General features: G+C 43.6%; 1 protein-coding gene across 1 annotated transcript in view; it reads right to left on the bottom strand.

Annotated features, from left to right (window-relative positions):
- Positions 1-24,716, bottom strand: part of bcr (BCR activator of RhoGEF and GTPase) — an 83,416-nt gene that overhangs the window by 4,466 nt on the left and 54,234 nt on the right. The window contains exons 5-22 of the mRNA XM_041959763.1: positions 19,870-19,977; positions 17,916-17,976; positions 17,746-17,798; positions 17,035-17,175; positions 10,530-10,651; positions 10,080-10,245; positions 9,799-9,918; positions 9,306-9,381; positions 9,029-9,133; positions 8,585-8,659; positions 8,046-8,143; positions 6,984-7,115; positions 3,783-3,842; positions 3,361-3,470; positions 1,781-1,920; positions 1,237-1,371; positions 982-1,087; positions 78-240 (exon numbers count right to left, since the gene is read on the bottom strand). Of these exons, the coding sequence (XP_041815697.1) occupies positions 78-240; positions 982-1,087; positions 1,237-1,371; positions 1,781-1,920; positions 3,361-3,470; positions 3,783-3,842; positions 6,984-7,115; positions 8,046-8,143; positions 8,585-8,659; positions 9,029-9,133; positions 9,306-9,381; positions 9,799-9,918; positions 10,080-10,245; positions 10,530-10,651; positions 17,035-17,175; positions 17,746-17,798; positions 17,916-17,976; positions 19,870-19,977 (1,971 nt within the window). The remainder of the gene's footprint in view (positions 1-77; positions 241-981; positions 1,088-1,236; positions 1,372-1,780; positions 1,921-3,360; positions 3,471-3,782; positions 3,843-6,983; positions 7,116-8,045; positions 8,144-8,584; positions 8,660-9,028; positions 9,134-9,305; positions 9,382-9,798; positions 9,919-10,079; positions 10,246-10,529; positions 10,652-17,034; positions 17,176-17,745; positions 17,799-17,915; positions 17,977-19,869; positions 19,978-24,716) is intronic.

The raw sequence follows: 24,716 nt of genomic DNA, 5'->3' as shown, positions 1-24,716 counted from the left end.
TAGAAATTAGTAGAGCAACTTTTATTTATTTATTTTTTTAAGAAAAAGCTCCACAAAAAAATCTAAGATAAATTCACCTGTGCCATAACTTCCAGGGACCAGCTGTCCCCCATGCTGATGGGTTGGGTGGGGTTAGCTGGGATCTTGCTGTCCTTCTCGGAAGGCCTCAGCAAGGTCGGCCCGAACACCGTTGCCAGGTTGTGGAGAGACATCTTGTTGATACTCTCCTTCTCTGCCACCCTGAGGAGAGGACAGACAAGTACATTAGTGGCAGGTGATGCTAATGCGCAGTGATGGATCTGTGTGCTGCGTGTCGACTAGGAGCTTAAATGCAAATATAAATACATGAGTATGAAGAAGCAAATGTTTGTCTGCTTAATGAATGACTTAAATGATTAATCAGTTGTCAACACTGTTCTGTCAACTAGCTAATAAATGAATATTTCACCACTAGTGGATCGAACAAATGCCCAAGGTACCTTCAGGAACCCCCTCCCCCAAAATCTTTCCCATAAGAATCAAGGGGGTCCTGTTCATCCAATAATCAAGGCAAGCTTTAACTTCGCACCATCCATTACAGCTCACGCACTCAGGCAATGCTTTTAAACTTGCGTATCTGCATTGTTCGTGCTCACACAATGTTTGAGCCTCTCGTTATTTAACATCACCATGGCAACCAGAAGACACTCACGACATCCCACAGTAGTGACCAAGGTGAGCACTGCAGACATCAGTGCACCATGTTGAAAACAGTAAATCACTTATGTATAAATTTTGACCATTAACTCAACATCTGTGACACACAATGACATTAAAATCTGGAATATTAACACATGTGCTTGTGTGTGATGGACCCTCCTGGATATTTGAAGCCTGTTGTTGTGAATGTATCTGCATGAGTTTCATTTGTTCTTTCTGCACATGGGAACATTATGTCTGCATGTCTGTGTGTGTGTGTGTGTGTGTGTGTGTGTGTCCTACCTCTTCAGGTGATCCAACAGGAAAAGGAATGTGACCAGGTTGGGTTCAGGCAGTGACAGCAGCAAGTTCAACATACAGCTCTCTTTGGCAACACTGTCAGACAAGGCTGCACAGAAGAAAAGGAGTTTTGACATATACTGCAAGTAAAGGACCTTTTTTGAAACTAGTAGACATTTAGAAGTTGCAACTACAGCTCTGACAGTTAGCCTGATTGATTAATTCACTGATAATGAGCCGTGTTCGATAGTGACTCACTGATGCCGCCTGCAAAGTTGGGGTAGAGCTCGTCCGTGAAGAGCGGCTCTGGCAGCTCTCTGAAGTACAGCTTCAAGGTCCCAGCGATGGCATTAACGTCCATCTCACTCATCATCACTGACACGTCTTTATGATCTGCAGCAGAGCGACGAGAAAAACATGAAGACGGGACGTTGTGCAGTGACAGAGGAGGATGGTAAGACAGGGGAACACCTTGGCACAAGCAGCGGTCGCCATACGTCTTATGTCTCAGCAGAATTACAGTAAAATACACAAACAATGTACAAGTTCAGAGGGAGTTAGTTCATAAATCTGGTTAATCATTTCACATCAGAGAAAAAGGCTAAATTAATGCCTCATCACCTGATCAACAGAGATAGAAGGATTAGAAAAGGGGTCTCGAGTTTGGGGATCTTAAAACAAGTCTATTAAAAATGATGCTTAGTTTTAGGAATTTCTTCATGAAATTAACACATAATTAAAATTTTGGGAATCAGGGTTAAATATAAAGCCTACACTGCACATAGATAAAGGCTATACTCACTGGTGTCAAAGGCGGTCTTCAAGGCCTGAATGTCAGTGGCCACTCCTGACACTCGGTAGATGCCCACCTCCTCCATACCCCTCCTTTCAATCTCCTCCAGGCACTGCCGGACAATGTAGGGCACCTTAGAGCGCTCTCGCCTGGATGAAGACAAACATCACTCATCACCAACAAGCAGTTTATAACGAGTAAAACACTCAAAATACCGAAGACTAAATGTTTGGTGTTATTGAGACAAAGGCGAACAGTCGTGTTTTGCATTGTTTTGATTGCTGGAGGGGCCACTAATGCCTCTGGCTCTTCGGTTCTGTTGAAATGCTTCATCTAGAACGCTAAATGATTTTTGCTAGTAAATCTAATTAACCCACTTGTTATCTTTAATCCTCATTAATGTCACTCATCAGCAACAACAGCGGCCACAAACACACAACAGACTGACTCTTCTACGACATGCTCCATCCCACTTTCCCTCCCAAATGTCCCCTTCCTGCCTTCCTTCCTCTCTTTTAACCAAAGAAAACAAGGCGACTAGGTGTTCCTAATAAACAAATATTTAGGTGTGAAGTCTGTGCATGGAAACCAAAGGCTGCCTGAGAGGTAGGAAATCAGTTTAACTTTGTGTTTTGCTTTGTAACATGGTAAAATGTTTTTTAACCACATTAGCACCAATGACATCGTTTGGTTGGTCCACCACTCATTAAACTTTGTACAGACATTCATGGTCCTCAGAGGATGAATCTAAATGAATTACATCACCCCCGGAAGAGGCTGATGTTTCTGGAATTTAAGTGGCTGGTTAGCAGATATCCACAGGGGCCAAGCATGAATGAATGTCAGTGACTTTATTGATTCTCTGACTTTTCTACTCACCATGACGTTGCCATTTGTGGTTTTTAGAGCAATGTCTTGAGAACTGTCCATGAGATCTGGTGCAGACATTAATGTCCCCATTCAGGACAATTTTAATTGCGTTGGTGAACCCTTCACTTTTCTAGCACCAAAATGTTTAATTTCTCCAATAAACCTACCAACAAATACCTGCAAAGCTAATGGCATTCCCATGAGCCTCAGCTGTACTTTGTTTTAGTGGTAATTAGCAAAGGTCACTAAGATAGTGAACATTATCATAAGCACTGTTAGCCTGTTAGCTTGCTGATGTAGTGCGAATGTAGACGCCTAGTTTTATTAATTAATGGCCTAAAACATGCATTGTTCTGGATGAGGCATTTACAGGGAGCCTGCTGCTGTCTGGGATTACAAAGCGACACTTGGTGGCCTGCACAGGAGATAATGAGGATTTACTGATGCTGATGAGACAGTAAAAATTAGCCTTCTCCAAAAAAAATTTAAATCATCAGCCTAATACTGATGGATGTGAGAATGAAAAAATGAGTCCATGCTTAGAAGAAGAGGAGGCCTAGAATCGAGCCCTGAGGAACGTCACTGGAAAATACAAATGAGCCCTTAATGCCTCATAGACCCATAGAAGCAAGGATAACTGTTTGGGAGGTTAACAGTACAGGTGACCAGATGATCACTGGATAATTAGGTGGTGCCTGTGTGTTTAAATGTCAACTCACTTGGTCACTGTGGAGATCTTGACTCCAAACACGCCCATGGGTTTCCGCGAGGGCATCCTCTTCAGGCTGAACTCTCGGCTGGTGAACTTCATGGAAAGTTTAACCTCGATCTGACGCAGGAAAAAAGGGCTTAAAGTTAAAACAAGTTTACTGAGTGAGAAGCCAAATGTACGAGCCTGAGATCCATCTGCAACAGCTCTGCATGATCTCGGGGAAATCCTGCCATGTTAAAACCAGATGTTGATTTCACAGAGAAATCGACTCATGAACCACATCCTGGAGAAATCGTGTAGGACATTTCTTACTGTTATGTACCAGTCACACCTAATATGAGTGTTTTCAGACAAGACAAATTATGATATAAAAGTGAGAGGAGGAAATAATGAGGTCTGATAAAAGTAGAGCTAATGTGATCTACTCACCCCATTCATGGGAATAACTGTTCTCTGCCAGTCTTTGCCTTGGAGAGTCTGGGGGTCAAGCTGTGTGGAGGACAAGGATAATACATCTTAGAGGTAATATTTCAAAGTGATATTTCATGACATGAGAGATATTTCATAACATGTACTTTAGCGTAAGTAGAATTTGGAGTTTTTCTTCATTGCTGTATTGGTACTTTCACTTAAGTCAAATATTTGAATGCTTCCTCCACCACTGCCCATTCATTTGTTAGTCAGCAGGACTTGTTAAGAAAAAAAAAAGCTATATTACAGTTACATACAGTAAATTCTCACTTTTTCTCATGGACCACCGCGGCTACGTGCATTTTGAATGTTTATGTGCTTTGTAAAGATTAAGTTATCTTTACAAACTGTTGTCCTGTGTATGTACTGCTCAGCTATGTCAACATAGCAGCACATTGTTATAATTGCATCAACAGTACAAATCTTCCCTCCATCGTAGTGGAATGTTTACAAAGGCGGTTTTGTTGTCATTTACATCTTTTTGCTGTATTTTTATAAATATGGTAAACAAATTTGTTTAAAGACACTAAATTCACACCCAAACACACTCAGATCTGAAGAGACATGCCATCTGGGGCAATAAAATCTAGGTACACGCACACACACATCCGACACATCGAAACAAACACAGACACACAGCATACTGTATGTTGTGTGTTTACCTAGGCTAAGGCCCATCTGGTTGCGTGCGAAGCTGGATCATGTTACTCATAACTGAATCTTTCACTGCAGAGAGAGTTCTCTGCTTTGAGCCGTTTATCTACAAAGAAGTATGTTTCACTAAAAACAGCAAAGCCATATGAGATCCTTTTGCTTCCTGATAAAATGTTTTAAAAGCTCAAGTTTTTGGCCGGCAAATGGATTTGATCTTCTGCAGCCTTTACCGGCCAAAGCTTCAGCAAGCCCTGTGCTGTTCAACTACATGTACTTTTCCAATAAAGCAGATCTGTAAAACAGTTCGAGCTGGGGCAGCATAGAAACTCTGAGTAAAAAGATGAAAAAAATACATTTTACAGCACATCCAGATGTAGACAGGCGTGTATACGTGTATGCGAGTTGTTGATTAGGCCAATAACACAGACAGTTAAAAAGTATCAAGAAAAAGGCTGTTTTGAGAGGAATGTGCATGTCTAAAAAACAAAGGGTCAGTGCTCTATTTCTGTTAAAGGGATCAATTTATGGGGCACATGTGCAGCACACTTGCAAGTTTAAAAATGCTTTTTCTTAAAGTAAAGATCCAGTGTGCAGGATTTAGTTGCATATGTGAGGTTGCATTTTGCAACCAACTGAACAACCCTCGCCTCACACTCTGCTTCCAAACATGCAGGAGAAGCTACAGTATCTGCTAAAGCCGTGAAAAGACACTCTCCAGAGCCAGCGATTTTACCTTCAAACTACTGCATACACTCACACACATACAGGACTGAACAGTGTTATGTAAATGATGGAAGGATTAGAATAAACTGGTGTGATAAGTTGAAATCACATTTTGAACCTGCTCCTTCTAACCACAGAGTGGACTGCAGAGGACCCAAAGAAAAACAGGTTACTGAAATATTTACAGCACAACTGCACCGCTGTGCTTCGATAATGATCTAAGCTCACTTTGGCCTTTCTGGACTGGCAAACAAATTCAAACTCAAAGGGCATTTTGGGGAAAAATAGTTACAACAGTAACATGCAACACATTGACTGTTGGTGTCTGACTTGTACTGTTTTTATCTTTAAAATACCCATTATTGAAGGTAAGAAGAAAAACATCAATAGAACAGGTGACTTCAGATTTTTGAGTAGTAATGTAAGTCCACAGCAATCACACAAAACAGATGATGACAGAGAATAAAGAGAATATTAGGCTAAATTACTAACAGCTGGATGGTGTGCTTGGCTACCAGCCACTCTGGCAAGTTAACGGTTAATCAGCTGTGTTCTAAACATTCATTTGGTTGTTAAATCAGTAATACTGAACAGCAGTCTGTGGGATTTATGAGCCAATGTGGCTGCTACTGAAGACAGGAGCGGCAGCTTCTTGCCCTGGATTTATGAAAATCCTCCCGGAGCAACTTTCTCACCACTCTGGGTGGTTTGTTTTGAATGACATCATCTGTCAAGCAGTGATCATGTCACAGGATTACCAGAGGAACCACTAGATGGAGCTTTGTGACTGTAATTCACAGGCAGTTTGGCAGACGGCAATCAACAAAGGGACTTGTCCCGGTGTGTGCGGCTACTGCGATCTGAACAAACTGTTCAGAATGCTGCCTGTACGAGTTCAGTGTGCAGATGACACAACACGAAGCTCACGTCACACACACACACACCTTTGGTTTTACTCTAAGAAGAAAAAAGATCGCACTGTTTTTTCATGCTTTTTTAAATTTTCTGTTTTCTTTTGTTGCCGAGTTTGTTGGAGAGAAATGCAAACCGTTAAACATCTGTCAGACACCAAGAGAAGATCAGTTTGTGAGTTTGAACCCACAAACAAACACACACACCCGCCCTGCTGTGGGTGGAGGAGTAAGAGAATCAATGGAGAGACTCACATTTAAAGCTAAATCTTTTCTACCTGTCTACATGCTGGTGTCGCCTTGGCAACCTAATCACCTGCTATCTCAACCTGCTATCAACCTGCGATCAGTCGGCCTCGCAGCCAGTCTGCTCAGGACAGTGTCTGCGTTGGTGTTTTCATGTACTATTAGGATTTTGGCATTTGTACAAACAGAGCACCTCATGGCACTGATGTTATTTCCAAATATGCAGGATGGCATTGCTGTTACGCAATAGCTGTTAGCGATCCTGGGCTGTGAGTAATGCTTTACACAGCGAAACCTGGCAGCACAATGATGAAAATCTTTGTGGCATTTTACTAAAAACGCTGCACATTCTCGCATTGCATCGTGAATCTGAACTGAACACAGTGACGCATCACCACTTTCTGAAATATCAAACATTTCCCTGACCAATTAACAAACCCCAGCCCATCCATTACATAAGAGGGTAATTAATCTAATCAGCCCATTTGTACATCATGCTCCGATTAAGTCATTCATTGAGCAATAATATGGATTTCATGCTTTGTGGCAGCGGCGGTGACATAACTGCCTATCAGTAATGAGTCGCGGTGGGTCTGCTGAAAGGGGGGGTGACGTCATGTCTTACCGGGATCTGTCCTTTCCCCATGATGCGGTCTGTGCTCTCTCCATCCTCTTTGTTCTGCTTGGTCTTGTTGTAACACTTCTCGTAGCAGAGCAGCCTCAGGGTCTGAGAGCCCTCCAGCTCAATCTCAAACTCCTTAAGGGAAGAAAAAAAAATGCACAAAAATAGTTGCAGGACGATTAATTTCTTTGCAAAGATTGATGCAAAGATTTGAGTCCAATGACGGCAGAAAGCGACAGAGAGAGAATGACAAAGATAATGAGAAACAGAGAGATTATAAACCTCCAGAAAAATCTGCATCCACCCTCCACTTTAATCCATACATGCCACCACAGCTGACCAACATTCCCTGTAATTATGTACAGAACTCTGCATATGGTTTGCACATCGTTCTGAGGCCCACACTGTGTTGGTTCACTTAGCATTTGGACAGATGTGAGTCATCACCAGCAGCCCCCTCATTAGCTGATATTATTTCCACTTTGCTGAGCAAAATCCTCAAAGAGTCTTTGGGTCCACGACGGAAAAAACTGTGCTGCGGATGAACCGACCTGCTGATTGTGTCTCAAAGCTCTTCTTCCTCTGTAGCGCTAACCTCTAACATCCAGCTGTGTCATTAATGCATGCCCGTTTCTGTGTGTACATACGCCTGCTGCAGTGCATGCACAGTATGCATACGTGCGTGTCTGCTGTATGTTTGCAGGGGCTGCAGATGCTCTGTAAGGGTTCTGTGAGACATCGTCACTCAAAGATGAACAGCTACCTGATTATAAGACCAGATGTCAGATAGAGTGCATGTACATGTTAGTTAAAAAGAAATACTAGTATAATCTTCCACTGAAGGATGTTGAGCATGACTGATAAAACTGCTTTGGAAATATCACATCTTACAAATCTGTGCAGGTGCGATTTCCAATGTTGCTTTCAGGATGTAACGCAGACATTACAAGGTCATTTTTGATTCTTTCAAATATGATAATTGACCGCTCTATTAATACCGACTCTGCAGGGACATTTCATTTCAACTGGGATTATGATGACGCTTGTTTTGTACCAGTCTCTTACCTCGTTCCACTTGGGTTCAGTAGTGTATCGATACACTCTCGTCTTGGCTTTATTTGAAAAGAAGCCAAAGGAATCCACCTCCAATGTGCAGTAGAGATCTGACAGAGAGGAGAGATGGTTTTAGAGGTTTAGAAGGCTTTACATCTATAAGGCTGCTGAGGCGTTCTTTGTAAATGCGGTACATTCGCAATTGAACTGGCTAAATGTGAGAGAGTAAAATTAGGAATGAGTAACGTTTAGTCAGTTAAAATGGTTCAAACACAGATCTCAAGGCAAGTGTTATGCAACTCAGTGAACATACCAAACCAGCAGCTGAAGACATACATTTAAAATATGTAAATTCCAACAAAGCAAACAGAAATTTAAGTAGTGAAACTTGAAAGTTTGACCTAAAATGAGAGAAAAATGTGAGGGAAACATAACTTAAAAAAGTTTCCCCCAGAATATATCTGCTGCTCTGTGGTCCCATCAAACTCATTTTGTCTGATTATCTGTATTTTCTCTGTTGTTTGCATGGAGGCTAAAGGTCAGTGACTCACTCAAGCTCTGTTTGAGGCCGGAGGCAGAGTGGACGATTACATTCAGGAACCCGTAGAGACCGGGGGATTCATCCTCTGGAAAAACAGTCAGCGAGCAGAGAGAGAGAGAAAAAAAACAGCGAGGAGGGGTTAGAAAAGTATGCAGATCTCTGTTTGTTTTGGAGCAGAATCAGACATGGAAGGAAGGGATAACGCAGCCCTGTGCAGCATAAAACATGTGGCTTAAACCTCTGCGCACTTTTTTTTATCCTTAATTTAACCCCAATTATCAATCACAATCAAGCAGGCGTGAACGCGTAACCACACATCTACACATAGAGTCCCGATTGGCTCATAATTTTACCGGGACAATTTCTACTAAAGCCTTTCATGTGACAGTGTTGGAAGAACACTGCAGCTGAAGCATCTGAGTGCAACTTTTAAGAGCCAAAATGAGAGCCGTACCTTCTTTATTGATGCTAAGTGGAATGTGGTGGACGGTCTGCAGTTTGACGCAGGAGTTGGTCAACATTTGCAGCTCCATGGAAGTCAAGGAGGACGTTTTAAAACCTTGAGAGAAGACAATGAATGTAGACTGTAAATTACATTATATATTGGTTCAAGGTTTTTAGTATCTATTAAAAATGTCTCAAATGCCTTGGATGCTTTGCAAGTGAGAAAGTCCAACTGCTCCAATCTGGACCAGACATTGGACAGGACAGGACATTTCTGGGACTCTTACATTTCTTCTGCTGTTCCTTGATTATCTCCCTCCACTCTGCACGTTCATAGTCAGACGAAATCAGGAAACTGTAACTCTGAGCACAAACACATACACACAAAAATGGCTGTTATTTCACTGCCAATTATTCTGAGGGAGAAGAGAAAAAAATATATCATCTGTGCAAATACACATCATCAAAATTTAAATTCCTTGTCGTCCAGCCAGCTATAACAGATGTAAGATATCATACAGCAACTGCTCCATACTGATACAAGAAAGTCTTAGTAGGAGTCAGATCAAGGAGAATTAATCTGAAAGAAGATCAGCGAGGGGATATTGTGCTGGAAATGAAGAGGAGGACGACAAAAAAGCAGTAAAATGAGAGGAACAGATGAAATATGCAGAAAAGGAGCGTACTGGCAGCAGCAGCAGGAGGGATGGAGGGGCAGAAATGGTGATGAAAAAGGAGAATGAGGAAGCAGGGGCAGCTAAAGGCGGAGAGTGTCATCACCTTGCTGTTCTTGTTGTAGAGTCTGAGGGGCATGCTCGGAGACGTCAGCAGGAGCAGAGACTCCTGCTCAGACAGCTTCTTCCTGAGACGGTCGATGACTTTTGAACCCTTGTTGGCTCTCTGAAATCACAGAGGTGAAAAGGTTTGACTGTGAGAGCATGTGTGTGTGGTAAACTCTACCCTGGTCACCTCACGTCAATGGGAAAAAAATCGATATCCTGTAAGCCGTATGAAAGTGTGCTCCTGAACAGGTTTAGCGAAACAGCGCGCATCCACGCTACCTTCTCTCTCTGCATCTCGCTGCGGAGGTGCGAGATCTTGACCTTCATGGCGTCGAGCTCTTCATCGGGGACCTGGGGGATAGTGAGTGGCTCGGTCTCCTCAGGGCCCTGGAAGGTCAGCTCTGTCAGGGGGATGTACCACTTGCTGTCATACTGTTGGTTTTTACTGCAGCGAGAGGAGGAGAGGATAGATAAAGATGGGTGAAAGATGTGGATGAATGGGGGGAAGGAGACAGTGGACAGCGTGTTAATGAAGGAGCATCAGCAGGACTTTAAGGAAAATCTCACTTTATTTTAATTTGAAACTGAAAACTGTTGGATAATGATGTTTTTTACTACACGATACTTTTGCGAATATTTCAACAGATCTCAGGTCTCAGAAGTCTCATTTCTAGTGAGATCTAAACCAAAGAAATAAACGTCCATTTGAGCTAAACCAATGCCTCTTACCCTCCGATCTGTTTCTTCAGCTTGGCGCAGAGCAGCAGGTCAGTGAAGAGGAAGACGTGACGCAGCTTCCTCGCTCCCTCCACCAACTCCACCATGAAACTGTCCCTCAGAAGCTGGCGGCTCTGTGGCAACAATGGACAACAGCGGTGGGTCAGTGACGTAAAAGCTGTCGGTGGCAGCAATTAGCACATTAAACTGCTGGTGTCAGTATTGGGTGGCTGGTGGAATAAGCACTGAAACTGTACTAATGAATGAAACCTAAACATGTGAATATTCTTTTTCATATAGCAGTGTGTACTATCAGGAAACAGCTTCTTATCACACAGTATAATATGACCTCACCGACTCTTTTTTGCCAGTAAGAGGTAGAAGAAGACAAGGCAGAGAGCAGAGTGAAGGAGAGGGAGGGCGCGACGGAGACTGGACTTTAGTTTTACTTGCAGCTTCATTGTCAAAAATGTCCGCTTTATTTGATCATCGGCCACAAAGCTCATGTGCTCAATATCAACCAAATTATTACCCAAAAGTGTGGAGGGTTTTTTCGTTGACTGCATTGATTGAACTGATTACCTCGTTCATTTTTTTGTCACATTCTGCCATAATCATCTATTTCCAGGACACAGAGGAATGAATGACGTAGCGCTGGAGACTAACAAGCGCTGTTTGGAGCTGTGGGACTGATCACTGATGTCAGACTATGTAATGAGGTGTGTACTACTGCCATCTGCCAAAAGGGGGCAGTGATGCCATTGTACAAATAAGAACACACATTTACAAGAATGGACTCGGAACAAGAGCAAGGAGCAGACACATGTCAGATCACAACTCAGCAGTAAACAGTTCACTTTCACATGCTCGTAACCTTGGTTTTACATGTGCCGCCGGGTATGAAATGGTTAGGCAGGAGAGGTTTAATGCAAAGAGAGAATAAAATAAAACGTTGTATTTGAACTCAGCAGGCAAACACAGCAGGTGGGATCTAGTCGGGAAGGGACCTTGAAAATACATATTGTAGTTCATGTTTGCCCTTGCTTTCATTCTTTTGATTGCATGAATGAGTCGAACACGAGGTGTCTCCTGATTCCACCCGCTTTGCCTTGGATATTTAGCTTAATTGCACCAATTTATGTGAGCTAATTGTCTGATGTTTTGTTTGTCGGACAAAAATGAATTTAATCGAGTTTAACTCAGAGTTAAAACATTAACAACCAAGCGCTGCTTGCTGACAACACTTGAAGTCCAGGTTTCTTTTTCGATAAGAAATGACGACAACAGAAATGGCAGTTTATGCACTAAAACATTACAGATATGCAGACATAAAGGATTCTCAATCATCCCATCTTCTGCTGCTCTCCAAGCCAAGCAAATCAGGAAGTTGACGTGTCTGACAAGAATCTGCTAAAAACATTATACACAAAATGTATTTCGCCTCTTCCTTCCTCCTCTCTTCCATGTTGTTTCAGGGGCCACACAAGCTGCCACCCCCACCCTCCAAACCTAGCCACCCTTACAACTCCCTGGCAGCAAGGCCCTAAAGCGTGACATCACACTTGTTCAGAGCCAATCGCATCCTTATCGTCATTCTTTCATGCCCTCCTCCTCCTGCCACCCCCCCCTCCATCAAGACCACACAGTTACTGTCACCGCCAACAGACGCTGAAGTGGAGCCGATGCTTATGTGGGAGAGGTTTATGCGCTTTACAAAAACTGACTGGACATCTGCTGGCAAGGCGGAGCATCATGCTGTGTCACTCGGCGTTGTGGACGCTGGTGCATGATGGAGAGGGTGAGGGTGAGGCGAGGGTGACAAAGACAGAGAGAGCACTAGGAAGAGAAAAGGAAAGTAAATGGCTGCAAGAGGCCGGGGAGAAAGAGCTAGCAGAGAGACAGAGCAGCTCCCGATGGAATACATGTCATGCCGCAGTTTCTTACTGTAAGTACCAAACCATGTGACACACCACCAGAGCAGCGCCACTGCAGTGATCCACTGTTACAGCATTTTCTCATGCACATGCAAGCACACATGAAGATCCTACTGTGCGGGAGACTACAATCATGTTCTAATCCCTGAAATAAGGATCTAATATAGAAGTCTTATTGCCACTGGTGGATGTAATTATTCATTAACCAGCTGCGATGATGATGGCCTGTGATAGACAACTTCCACATGAGTCGATCACTGTCAATCTGGCATTTTTCTGCCAACTGGGACGCTACGTCTGTCAGAACAGCTCACTCCTTCCTCCCCTTCCTGTGGTCCTGATATAATTTCCTGATCCAGTTTGTGTTGTAATGAGTCTCTGGTAAGTATCTACTGTACGTGTTTATCATTCAGCTTGCGTCTTTGTGTTTTGGGACTTCGTTGGCAAGAGAATGGCACATCTATGAAGTCCCTCCACATGTAATGTTAATCCCCCTGAGGATGTTTTCTAACTGGGATATAAAACAAGGCTCCATCTCGCCTTACTTCTGTCAGTCTACATGCTGTCATGTCAGTCTATATTTAGGCTGTGCACTGTACAGTAGTCAGAGTGAGACATTGGTCATGCTGGTTAAACTGAAGGAATGAGGAAAACTGGAGCTTAAGCTATACTGTGAAGCATCCCACACCGTCAGTGGACAGCAAATCAGTCTGATCTGAGTGCTGTGATATGAGGTTTAAAGGGCATTTAATCCATTGCCAATTACATACAGTATGTATATAAGGATTACATTTTCACACAGAAGATATGAAAAAATAATAGGAAACAAGGCTAACATCATGATAGTGTTTATCATGCTGTAGCAGGTGTGCTAACATTCACTATCTAGCACTCAACACAAACATACAGCTGAGGCTGGTGGGACTGTCGTTTGTGGATTTGGTCATAAACCGAAGCAGGGACAGGTGAAAACTACAACCTGCTGGTGCTGCTCCATGAAAAGTGAGGGGATCGTGGAAATCATTAGGATTCCTCTATTAGGCTCTCTGATTGACAGATTTGCACTACTGCCACACCTAAGACTCTTGTTGTACAGCTTTGTTATTTTCATACTTACTGTATACTGTATAATTGCTTCCTCTTCTAACTTTCTTTGAAAGAGCGTAATACAGCGTGGCACAACGGCACCTCTCTACATCACAGTTGGCTGCGGTCACAACAACAACCGACCACACCTGACCACACCTCGGTATGGTGCTGGATGTGGTCTGTGGGTTGAAAGGTATGCTTTGAGCCTGTGAACCTCGGAGGACAGAGAAGCTATGTTTTCCCTCCTTCCAAAATCTAGTGTGGAGTTACTCTTTAATCATTTCTTTCACAATGTAGCTTTGGAAGCGACACAAGCGAAAATCTCCTGTGATAATCATGATGAGTCAGCAGTAAATTCTTAGACTGAGCTAGATTAATGATTGTATTTAGTACCACAGTAGATTAGATTGTATTACTATACAGAAAGTACCCAAACTGACCAACTACTCATGCTGACTCATGCAGATTAAAATGAAGGGTCAACAGAATTGTCATACACAGGAGCAACTAGGGTGAACTCGACTTGAAATGACCCACTGAGAAACTGCATTTCCCATCAAGCCTCAGCGGTAATCCTATCCTCCACTGATCTCATGATAAAGAGATAAAATAAAGGGAAGGATAACAGCTAGATTAGGGATTTACAGGCTTCTAACTGTGTGGGAGCAAATGGGAATCATGTGGAGGAATAAAGCATCTGTTTAACCTGCACATTCAAAACACACTCACACAATGCCTGTGGATACGTTTTCTCATTTAATTAAGCTTCATTGTTCTAGATGCAGACACATATTCCACTTAAGGCTCATTCCTGCATACGTCAGTAATATGATGAATTTAAAAATGTGCTCATGCCGCTGCTTTGCTCTGCTGCTGGGGGAAAGACACCTTTAACAAAACCAGCTGTCTCAGCGCATCAGAAGACATTTTCATAATATTGAACGGCGACTACCGGAGTAATGTGACTTTCTCCATTTCTCAAAATAGCTGACCAGAACATCAGCAACACCGACTCGGAAGGAGAGCGACGTGAGGCAGAGCACGCTGACAGCACAGAACGCAGATTAAATATTGACCATCTCCTCGCCGAGAGCGCATACGAGAGTAATGGCATGAATCTACAAAAGATCCGTGTTTATATTTAGAATGCACGCTTGAAGGGGCATCGCTGCACTCGTGTGTGTTTCGCAGTTGTGTATGCGTGAAACAGCGTGTGCACACGAGGCCGCGTTTGTGTAATGACAGAGGCAAAGGAAGGCGTGCAGGCAGATGAAAACGGCGTAGATGAGTGTGTGCATTTCTAGTGGAATATCTTTCCCACAGCCAAACAAAGCAGAAGGAGGAGGTGAATTGAGATTTAGGCAGCGCCGTCATTTGCATTTTAATTAAGCGGCTTCTGTTTGTCCCCTCCCCTCATCTGGTCGGGCCAGGGCCTCTGGGGGCCACTTGCGCTGCTCTGCTCCCGCATGCCTCCACTGAACAAACCACAGGTTACTCGCTAGTGTGTGCACATGGAGGATAATCGCTCCCTCAGTCCTCTACATTTCAGGTCAGATCATAAATGTGTCCTCTTTCAGTTTCTACTACTTGTGTGATCTGCCTCTTCTAATTGGCACCAATCACATAAATGGTGGGAAAAGGCTGCTGATTGCTGCAGCTTAATATTTAAACTTCTCCGTCATGTCAAGTTGCAAAAACCTTAAATCATCGGTGTTAATTTAGCTCTGATGCTGATAGTGTTCCTTTCACATTTCTGACCGCAGCAACTACAGAGCGCTGTGTGCAGCCAAGCAACCCTTGTAAATGAACATAAACAGCAAGTGCAAAATGAACACGTACTACTGCAAAACGAGCGAACCCTCTCCATCACTACTGCATAAATTAAACGAACGTCATTGCCCACACAAAACCTGCAGTCGTCCAATTTGTGTTGACATCACGTGAACAAAGGATAATGAGGGTCCTTTAATGAGTTAAACCAATAGCGCGATCAAAGGCCTGAGTCCCCTTTGGACAACTGAAGAGTACATTCAAACCTGGTGACACAAACTACTTTTATGTAATAACAGATATTAAAACAGCATTTCAAGAAGTGAACGAAGATTTATTAGCCTTTTAAGCACCGTCCTCCTCTGTGAATGCAGCAGCTTCTCAACTTTCTAGGTAGCATCAGTCTTTTGATGACTGAAGCGTTATATGTTGCAGCTCAGTTGGTGAAATGCAGACAAAAACCTCAGGCGCATTACATACTCTGTCTAGGGTAAGGTACAATATAATGAGCCCCATCGATTTCCATGTGCTGCTTTCATGTATCCACAATAAATATTTGATGACTGGTGTGGAGGTCTGGACAGACTGGGATGGAACTGGGGCCTGCGGGGATAGGAGGGGACGGGTGTGTGTGTGTGTGTGTGTGTGTGTATGTTCAAAGGCAAACAAGAGAAAGAGCGAGTGGAAAGTGTGTGTTTGCGTGTGTGTGTGTGGAAAGGGTGCGGTAATGACCCCCCCGTGAGCAGAGGGAGGAGCCGGCACAGCCTCTTCGCTCGTTCGCTCACGCCCTCAATTTATGAATAATTAACTTGGAATCTGCCAGTCAGAGTGGACTGGTGGCTCATTACAAGGCATTATGTATGGCAGTGTCACGCAAGCTATCAATCAAGAGGCATCCATTCATGTGTGTCAAGTCATCTCTCCGGGGACGAGAGCGGCGGTGGGGGGTAGATGGTGAGTCTGTGTGTGTGTATGCAGGGGATGGGAAGCCACAAGAGAGATGCAGAGCAAACACAGAATCACCCACAACTAGGCAAACCTGGTGTGACCATATAAGGGCATTGGCTCTGCTCCAGGCTGCAGATTGGCGGCCCCTGAACGCTTATTTTGCACTCACTTCAAGGTCATTTAGAGGACGGGGTCATGATGTCATCGCGCTCAACATCAGAGCCGGAAACAGTTAAACTGATGAAGACAAGAATACTATCTACAACCCCGATTCCAAAAAAGCCAGGACGATGTATAAAAAATAATTAAAACAAAATGTGAAGATGCGGATCCTCTTTCACATAAACACAACTGAAAACAGCATAAGGACAATACATTCAATGTTTGACCTCATTAGCTTCAATGATTTTTTTTAAATGTCTGATGATTCTGAATTTGATGCAGCAACATGTTTCAAATAAGTTGTAACAGGAGCAACTAAAGACTGGGAAAGTTGTGGAACGCTCCAAAAACACCTGTTTGGATCATTCCACAGGTGAACAGGTTGATTGGTAATAGGTGACAGCATCATGATTGGGTATGAAAGAAGCATCCTGGAAAGGCTCAGTCGTTCACAAGCAAGGATGGAGCGAGGTTCACCACTTTGTGAACACATGACTGTATAAAGGATGTTAATACATGGGCTTGGGAACAGCTGGTTAGACCGTTGTTGGTAATCACAGTTCATATGCAAATGACTGAATACGACTAAATAGAAATGACCTCTGCACACTCACCTCTCCCTTCTTGACAGTCATAGACTGGCGCCGGGGCGTCGTCTCCTCGTTGATGCTGGACAAGAAGTTCTGGGAGATTCGCAGGGCGTCCTGCAGGAGCGGGTGGTCCGGGTGGCTGGTTGGTGTGTGTTTGAGCAAGTCCTGGAGTGCAGCAATAGATGGAGAAATATTCACTTTTAAAGGCAAAAACGGCCAGGTGAAAGAACACATATATCCAGGTATATTGTATTAGCATGCAGGCAGACATAGTACATACTACTATTGGTTATTAAAGCTAAAACAACATGTACAGGTTATTACCTTTTCATCCATGCAATAAACTAGGCCCTGAATCCTGACAGCCAGTGGTAATAAAAAAGTCACATATCTCACCAGTAATCTGTCACACATCAAATATTACTCAGCATTACAATGACTGTATATGAAGATGGACGACGCGTCTCCACTTCCTCACACTGTACAAAAATGCAGCCATCTTGCTCTGCTGCTGCTTGGAGCTGGAGTATGCACAGTAGTGATCAGGGGATGGAGCTGTGGTAAACATACATCAGTGTGATAAAAATGAACTAAAATGAATTTTTTAAAAGGAGAAATATATTTGACATTTTTTGGCTCTGGCTTCACTTCCGAGGAGCTGTCATGTCGTCCATCTTTATATGCAGTCAGTGGATGTGATATTATTAAGATGTGTCGCCGCTCACTCTTACTTACATGAAGTACCAATGTGCTGCGGGTCACTCTGTCCACCGGTTTATAAAGCAAAGCTGCACATGAAAAAAAGACTGAAATGTTTATATGACTGAATTACTATAATATGTGTAAATGCTTTAATTTGTAATATTTGAGTAGAATTTAGTAAAATATAGCATGATGTGACTGACCCTCTAGAGAGTTCTTGGCTGTCTGGTCCTTAGAGTCCTTGGGGCTCCTCACCTTCAGGTTCTGTTTGGAAACAAAAGGCAGGTTCAGAGTGGAGGAGCCTTTTACGAAGACCTTTAAATACCAGTTCATTACAGTTAAACATTTTAAAAAACAGAGGATATTATCCTTGCTCTGGCACTGAGGTCACCCACTTCCAAATTAATTATGCCATCCTCAGCAGCCCCCCCCCCCCCACCATCTTGCTCAGATGGCTCAGAGTCATGCATCATTACTTAGGCCATTAACAACCCTTGATGATGAATTCCCCATCCTGCATGTAGACAACCAGCCTCGGCGCTAACTGGTCGACCTCATAAAACATAGACGAAGACTGATGGTGTATCAGAGACTGCCACATGCTTGAAAGAATATAGCGCCCTCTGCTCAACACCGAACTGATGAAACACTCCCAAAATGCAGGAATGTTTGAACGTTCACAATTCCCAACCTTATCAAAGGTAACACTGTTGGGGAGGCAGATCACTAGTTTGAACCAGGGTCGATTTTGTTACATCAGCTTTCAAAACTAGATTCCAGGCATGATAGTAAGTGTTTTCAAATCTAGTTTGTCCGTGATCAAAAGAAATTGTACTGAGCCCTCGAAGCTGAAACTTGTGTTTGGGGAAAATTTAGGCTGTCAAGGCTGATCTCCAGTCTGCGCACTGAGCTCACAGTTTCCTGGTCAGTGATGAGAATAAGACCAAAACTGCAGAAAATACCAACAACCATCCTCTGCATCGCCCCATTTAGCTGATGTGCACAAACAAGAAGTCTACACATGGACACACACACACACAAAATTGCCTCTGGCTCTATTTGTACAGAAATATTCAGCAAGACACTGAAATTTAAATGCAGGGAAATGATAAAAGCTGCGTGGGTGAATAATAGGAGATCGTTTTGCAAGTACAGTACATCAGGGACAAAACTGTTCAGCAGCAGCAAAATACACTCTTTCTATACGACACCTCTCAGAAACAGTTCATTTCCCTAATAACACACAGTCTAACAGTCTGTTGTAACTTGGTTATTTTCTTTGTCATTTTTGTGTGACTAGATAACGCTGCCTTTCCCTCACAAACTGTCCAGCTGCAGCGGCAGCAGAGCGGACGCATGTTTTTATTAACAGCAACTGTTTTAAGTTAAACGCATGCTATGTCATTTCTGCTGACAGGTGACCAAGTGAAACAGACCTTGCATAAAATTATGGTTTGGAAATTGTGGTTTAATTGTTGGAAACATTTGGGATAACGTAAGTGCACATCTCAACAAAATATATACACATTTCAATGCAGAAATGTTGCATATTGTGTGTTTAACATGATCCTGGAATAACAGGAATCATAGAAACCTCACTAGAGAGCTACTGTGCTACACCGTTTGGTGACTTTCAGTATCAGAACACACTAAATGTGTGATAGTAGTAACACATTGTGTAGCTAGTGCACAGAAATGATACTGTATTCTAACAAAAGAGTGCGTAGGAGGAGGATATCGCCAACCTTACACCCTTCTGCTCGGGTATAGGCGGAATTATGGGAGTTCAATTTACTGTAATGTTGGCAAAAATCACTCCTGTGATAAATGTTCAGCTCAACCTGTGCTTACTTTTAGTGAAATTAGATACAGCATGCATCAAAAAAAGAGCAACTTGTGAAACTCAGTTGGATAATTTGCTGGTATGCAGGGGTCAAGTGTCTGACACTGATTTTACACGGTGCTTAAATGATCCCATAGCTGAGAGACCGCAGCTTCAACCGCTGCAACAGCTCAGAGACAGAAGCCAAACCAGTAAGTGTTTGCTTTTTGTCCATCTCCTTCCCCCACATTTACATTATGACTTTACAAAAAAACGTACTTATATTTCTATCCCTGCTCGGTGCTCTTATCCCTCCTTACCTCTCTCCTTCTTACCTCTGAGATTTCAGCAAACTGCGTGTTAGCCTGGCAGCACTTCTCCGCCGTCTCCACAGCCAGCTCGTAGTTGTCCACAAATGCTCTGTAAACTCCAAGCTGGCTGGCCTGATGCATGGAAAGAGACAGAAACAGAGGAGGACAAACTTCAATGAACAGATTAGACATATTGAAACAGTTGTGATGTGTGAAGAGACCGCTCTTCCTACAATTAATCCATTGAATCCAAATAAAAATGTTAACACAGTGACAGAAAACTCTGAGTAAGCTTGTGTGTAGGAGAAATGAGGCGCATGCTCTCAGACAGACCAGCTCATTGTAAAGACAGTAAAAGCTTGGAAACCTACAAAACAGCCTTTCAGTCAGAGGCTCGGACTCATCCGTACACACTCAGAAGTCCTCTTCACCACTTCCTCGTCTTAACTTTCGCCAATTCATCACTTAACTTCACGCAAACTGCAACTTTGCTGCTGCTCTAAACATAATACTAATTCTTATGGAGGTGTTGCAGCAGCACAAGGACTGAAATAAGAACAGATAAATAGAGAAAGTGAAAAAATACATATCTAGAAGTACGTAAAATACAAAGAAAAAAAGCAATTCCAGGCTAATGGAGGCACAGCAGCGTATTGCAGCTCTTCACAGCCAGTCAGTGCAGATATCTGAACTGTGTATAGCGGGATGGATAATCCATGAAATGTCACATCTGAGACAGGAGATTCGGTCCAGTCAGCTATGTGCGAGACACCCTGTGTGGCTCGTAGGGGACAGACACGGATCACGGTCACAACAACAACAGCACGAAACCACGGTGCTCCTCGCAGCCGGGCGCGTTGCCGTGGCAACCAGCGAGACCCGCACTGTGCCGGGGCGAGTAATTAATGATTGGTGTAACGGAGGCTATGAAAGCACATTTAGGAAGCCTGATGGCTGAATAAAACTCGCACCAAACGCTGCCTGCCAGCGCCGCGATCCATCTCGGCGGCGAACAAAAGGACAATCAATTCTCCTGAACAAAAGCCAAAGGAGGAGAGAGTACAGTGGAGACGGGCTTTGTGTGCAATGTCGAGAATCAGACTCACACACACACACACCTCTAAAAAGAATACCAAACACCCCAGAAAATCTTACCAGAGTGCATTCAATGAGTTCACTGAACATGAAAAACTACCTTTAAAGGTCCTTATGACCTGGTTTATTGCTAATGTTCAGACCTCAGTAATGTGGGCAGCCATTTTTTGTCCCTTCCACAGACCAGACTTGAAGGGTAGTTCAGCTTTATTACTTTCGCAGTTCTAGCCATTTCTGCCTCTGCTGACATCTGGGAACATGACAACAGAAATCTGAAAGGGCAGTCAGAAGATCATTTTATCCAGATTATAAAACCACTTTATTTATTTGGAATTTTGACCTTACTTTATTTCAAGTCTGGCATAGTTTAGTATATTTTATTAACCTATACATTCCTCCAAAGCTTTTGTTATTGTTGATTTTTAAGTTGTTGCCTGGTGTGAGGCTCTTTATAATAAGTTTTTCGAAAAAAAAAGCCCCACAAATAAAGGACGACGACACATCTGTAAGCCAGTAACAACTCTAATTCTCGTCTTGCGCTGACCTCGTTCACCCTGCTTACATCCTATTTTCAGGCATGACCTCTCTAACATGCCCTGACCTTTGTGGTCATGGCGGGGAGGTGAGATTCAATTCTGGCAGGAATGTGAAGTCACAAGTTTTCTAAACATCGTTTGCACTTATTATGTTATCGCTGGCAGTTACGACACGTGTCTGTGGGGTAGATCTAAAAAAAAGTTAAAAAAAATAGCTTCAGCTATAAGGCTGCATGGCCTGAGCCACCATGAAAAAACACAGCGAACGCAAGGCCGAACTCAGTGCCTCCTTTGTTAACAAATAATCGTTCTTGTCTGTGGTTTTTCAAATACTCACTCACAAATCTCAAGCAGCGAAACAGTTCCAAAATTGATCTATAGTGTTTTGCACATATGGCACATCTGCACACTAGGAAGAAGTGAAATGGAGGAGGGCGAGGAGTAAAGCAATTTTCACAATCCTGCAATCCCGCGTCCTGCCCTGGGCCACACAATCTGCACCACAGCGGAAGCCATTCAGAGCGTGACAGTTTGACTGTGGAGGGAACAGAGAGCCCGAGCGTCTGGCAGCCACATCCACGCTGCGCCGCGAAGGCTTACCGAGCGCACGGCTGCAGCGTCATGGCAGAAAACGGCTTTGGGTGATGAAAGAAACCGCTCGGGTGTTTGGATTTCTCAGTTCGGGATTTGTGGCGTGTGCGAGTATGTGTGTGTAATCCACAGCGGAAAACAACATTAAGAAAACAGGCTCATGACAGACTACGGCCATTATGCAGTATGAGAAGGCCGGATTTAGCCGCTTGGTTTGTGAGCTCTAACAGCGTGAAATATTTCCTGACACGGGGAAGATGCACTGCTTCGTCTGCGGTGATGATATATTGATATGAAGAGACGGAAATACAAAGGTTAAGACCTTTCGCTTGCCAGTAAAACAAAGAGTCTACTAGCAGCCGTGCAGAGGTGCTTTGAGCTAATTGCTAACATCAGCTTGCTAACATGTTCTCAATGACATTGCTAACATGCTGATATTTAGAAAGCAATGTTTTACCATCTTAGTTTAGCATGTTAGCATTTAGTTAGCATGGCTAGAAAATTAGGATAGTGACACAAAGCAGAAAAACCTGAATTCTCTCATCTGCTGAGATCTGATGCAGAGTGGGTGAAGCTCGCCACCCCTCAACTCTTCAACCTTATGAATGCAAACTTAATCCAGGTGTTGTAGATACAAAATGGTATATAATTTGCTGGATGCATGATCTATTTCTCGCCGATTAATGCAAAAAACTGATTTTGGTAGATGGCTGTGACCAAATGTGACAAATCTTAGGCAAATCTAAAGACATGTTCTCCTCATCGAGGATCTTTCAGCCAAGAAGAGCAAACGTCAGTCAGTCAAAGAAAATGTCCCACATCCACCCAGATCTCATGGTTCTTCTGAACCGCAACACAGCCCGTTCGGAGGATATTCATCTTTTCCCTCCGCAAAGCAGGGCAGACAAGCAGATGTTGACTATCCTCCGACACACACCGAACACACTCACTCACGGCCGCCGCCTCAGAGAAACTTCACTAAAAAATTCTTCAGCAGAGCGAAGAACGATTTGTAGCTTGGCTGGCTGAGGCCAAGGGAGAGATAAAGAGGTATTCTTCTCCGTCTCTAAATTCACAGAATCAGGCTTCTTTCGCGCGCTCCACCTCTGAAGAGCAACATTCAAAGTTTATCAGTTTGCCTGTCTGTCTTCATGGTGTAAAACCTTCCCTTTGCCGCAGCGTTTGAAGCGCGTGTTCGGGAAGAGCAGAGGCACGAGTGTGATTTAGCCCTATTTTCAGCCTTCAAACACTTCTCTCTGACACTCATGCTCATAACCTGTCAGTTTCTCTGTCTCTCGCCTTCCTTGTTCTGATGTTTCATGATTCCTAAGCTCTGCTCCCCTCGCAGATTTCAGAGTCATGGTGAGACAGCTCTATCAGGGCTGCGGCAGCCTAAATCTACTTTCCAACCCGACTATCATCCTCTCTCAAGCCTCCCTCCCCTACTCCTCGCCTGTATCACCTCCTCGACTCTCATCTAATCTCTCTCTCCCTCCCTCGCTACCTCCTAACAGAACGGCTGTCATGTAGCATTTTCCCTTTTTTTCCACTTTTTGTAGGCTCAGCGTCTTCTCCTCCTGACTTTTATTAACTACTGTCTGGATGGAGGGAGGGAATGGGGTGGAAAGTGTGTGTGTGTGTGTGTGTGTGTGTGTGTGTGCGTGCATGTTGGGGAGGACGGAGGAGCCAGACTCCAGATTGAGGAGGCTGATAGAATAAGTGTAAATACCAAGTGTGAAAAAACTGCCTCTGTCAGGTTGATGTAATGGTTGAGGCCTGACGAAGAAGCGTACGCTCACGCCGGCCCCAGTCTGTGTGAATATTTGCTCCATCTTCCAACTGAAGACAGACAAACTCAAGAGTGTGTTTCCTGAGTTGCTGTGGGCTTGAGAGTGTCAGACTGTTAACTGCAGCGTTGCTCTCAAATGTGCATTCAAACGCTCCACAATCACTTGGCTCAGGATTTATTTTTTACCCCACATCAGAGCCATGACATCACCTCTTTTTGGAGGCTGAGCGTGGGGCGTTTTTTTTTTTTTTTTTGGTTGGGATGCGACTGAGAAGCAGCTTTAAGGAAGCAAAATGTACATAAACGAGCTTTTAAAGAAACTGTTTGATAAAAAGTGGTTTTTGGCGTGTGCCTGCTTGACAGTAAAAGATACAAATTAAATCCTAATTTCTTATCTTGGCCCCAAGGGGAGCCTCCTGAGATGGGTTCATAGGAGTGTGTGTGCGTGCATATGAGTGTGTGTGTGTGTGTGTGTCTGTGTGTGAGAGAGGCTCCTATTTATAGCAGCTTCTTCGAGACACAAAGCACACAGTGCAGTGATGGGCTCAGCTGCCTGAGGCAGAAAGGCGGCATTGTGAAACATGGCTGCAACTCCCTCTGTGTGTGTGTGTGTGTGTGTGTGTGTGTGTCTGTATGTGTGTGTAAGTGTGTTCATGCATGCATGTGTGAGGCTTGGGGTGGGGGGGTGGGGTATAGGGAGAAGGAGGGAGACACTAGTGGGAGAGGAGCAGTATTTGGGAGAGAATTAACAAATGATTCATTGTGGGTTAATTGACCCATTGTGAAAATGATTAAATAGACCCAGTGTACATTTGGCCCCCGACAACCTTGGCAGAAACTACTGGAGGGCAGAGAGAGAG

This window comes from Chelmon rostratus, chromosome 19, assembly GCF_017976325.1.
Source record: "Chelmon rostratus isolate fCheRos1 chromosome 19, fCheRos1.pri, whole genome shotgun sequence".
Classification (NCBI taxonomy): Eukaryota; Metazoa; Chordata; class Actinopteri; order Chaetodontiformes; family Chaetodontidae; genus Chelmon; species Chelmon rostratus.
Note: the sequence above shows the minus strand (reverse complement) of the source record. Positions and strands in the feature narration are given on the sequence as shown.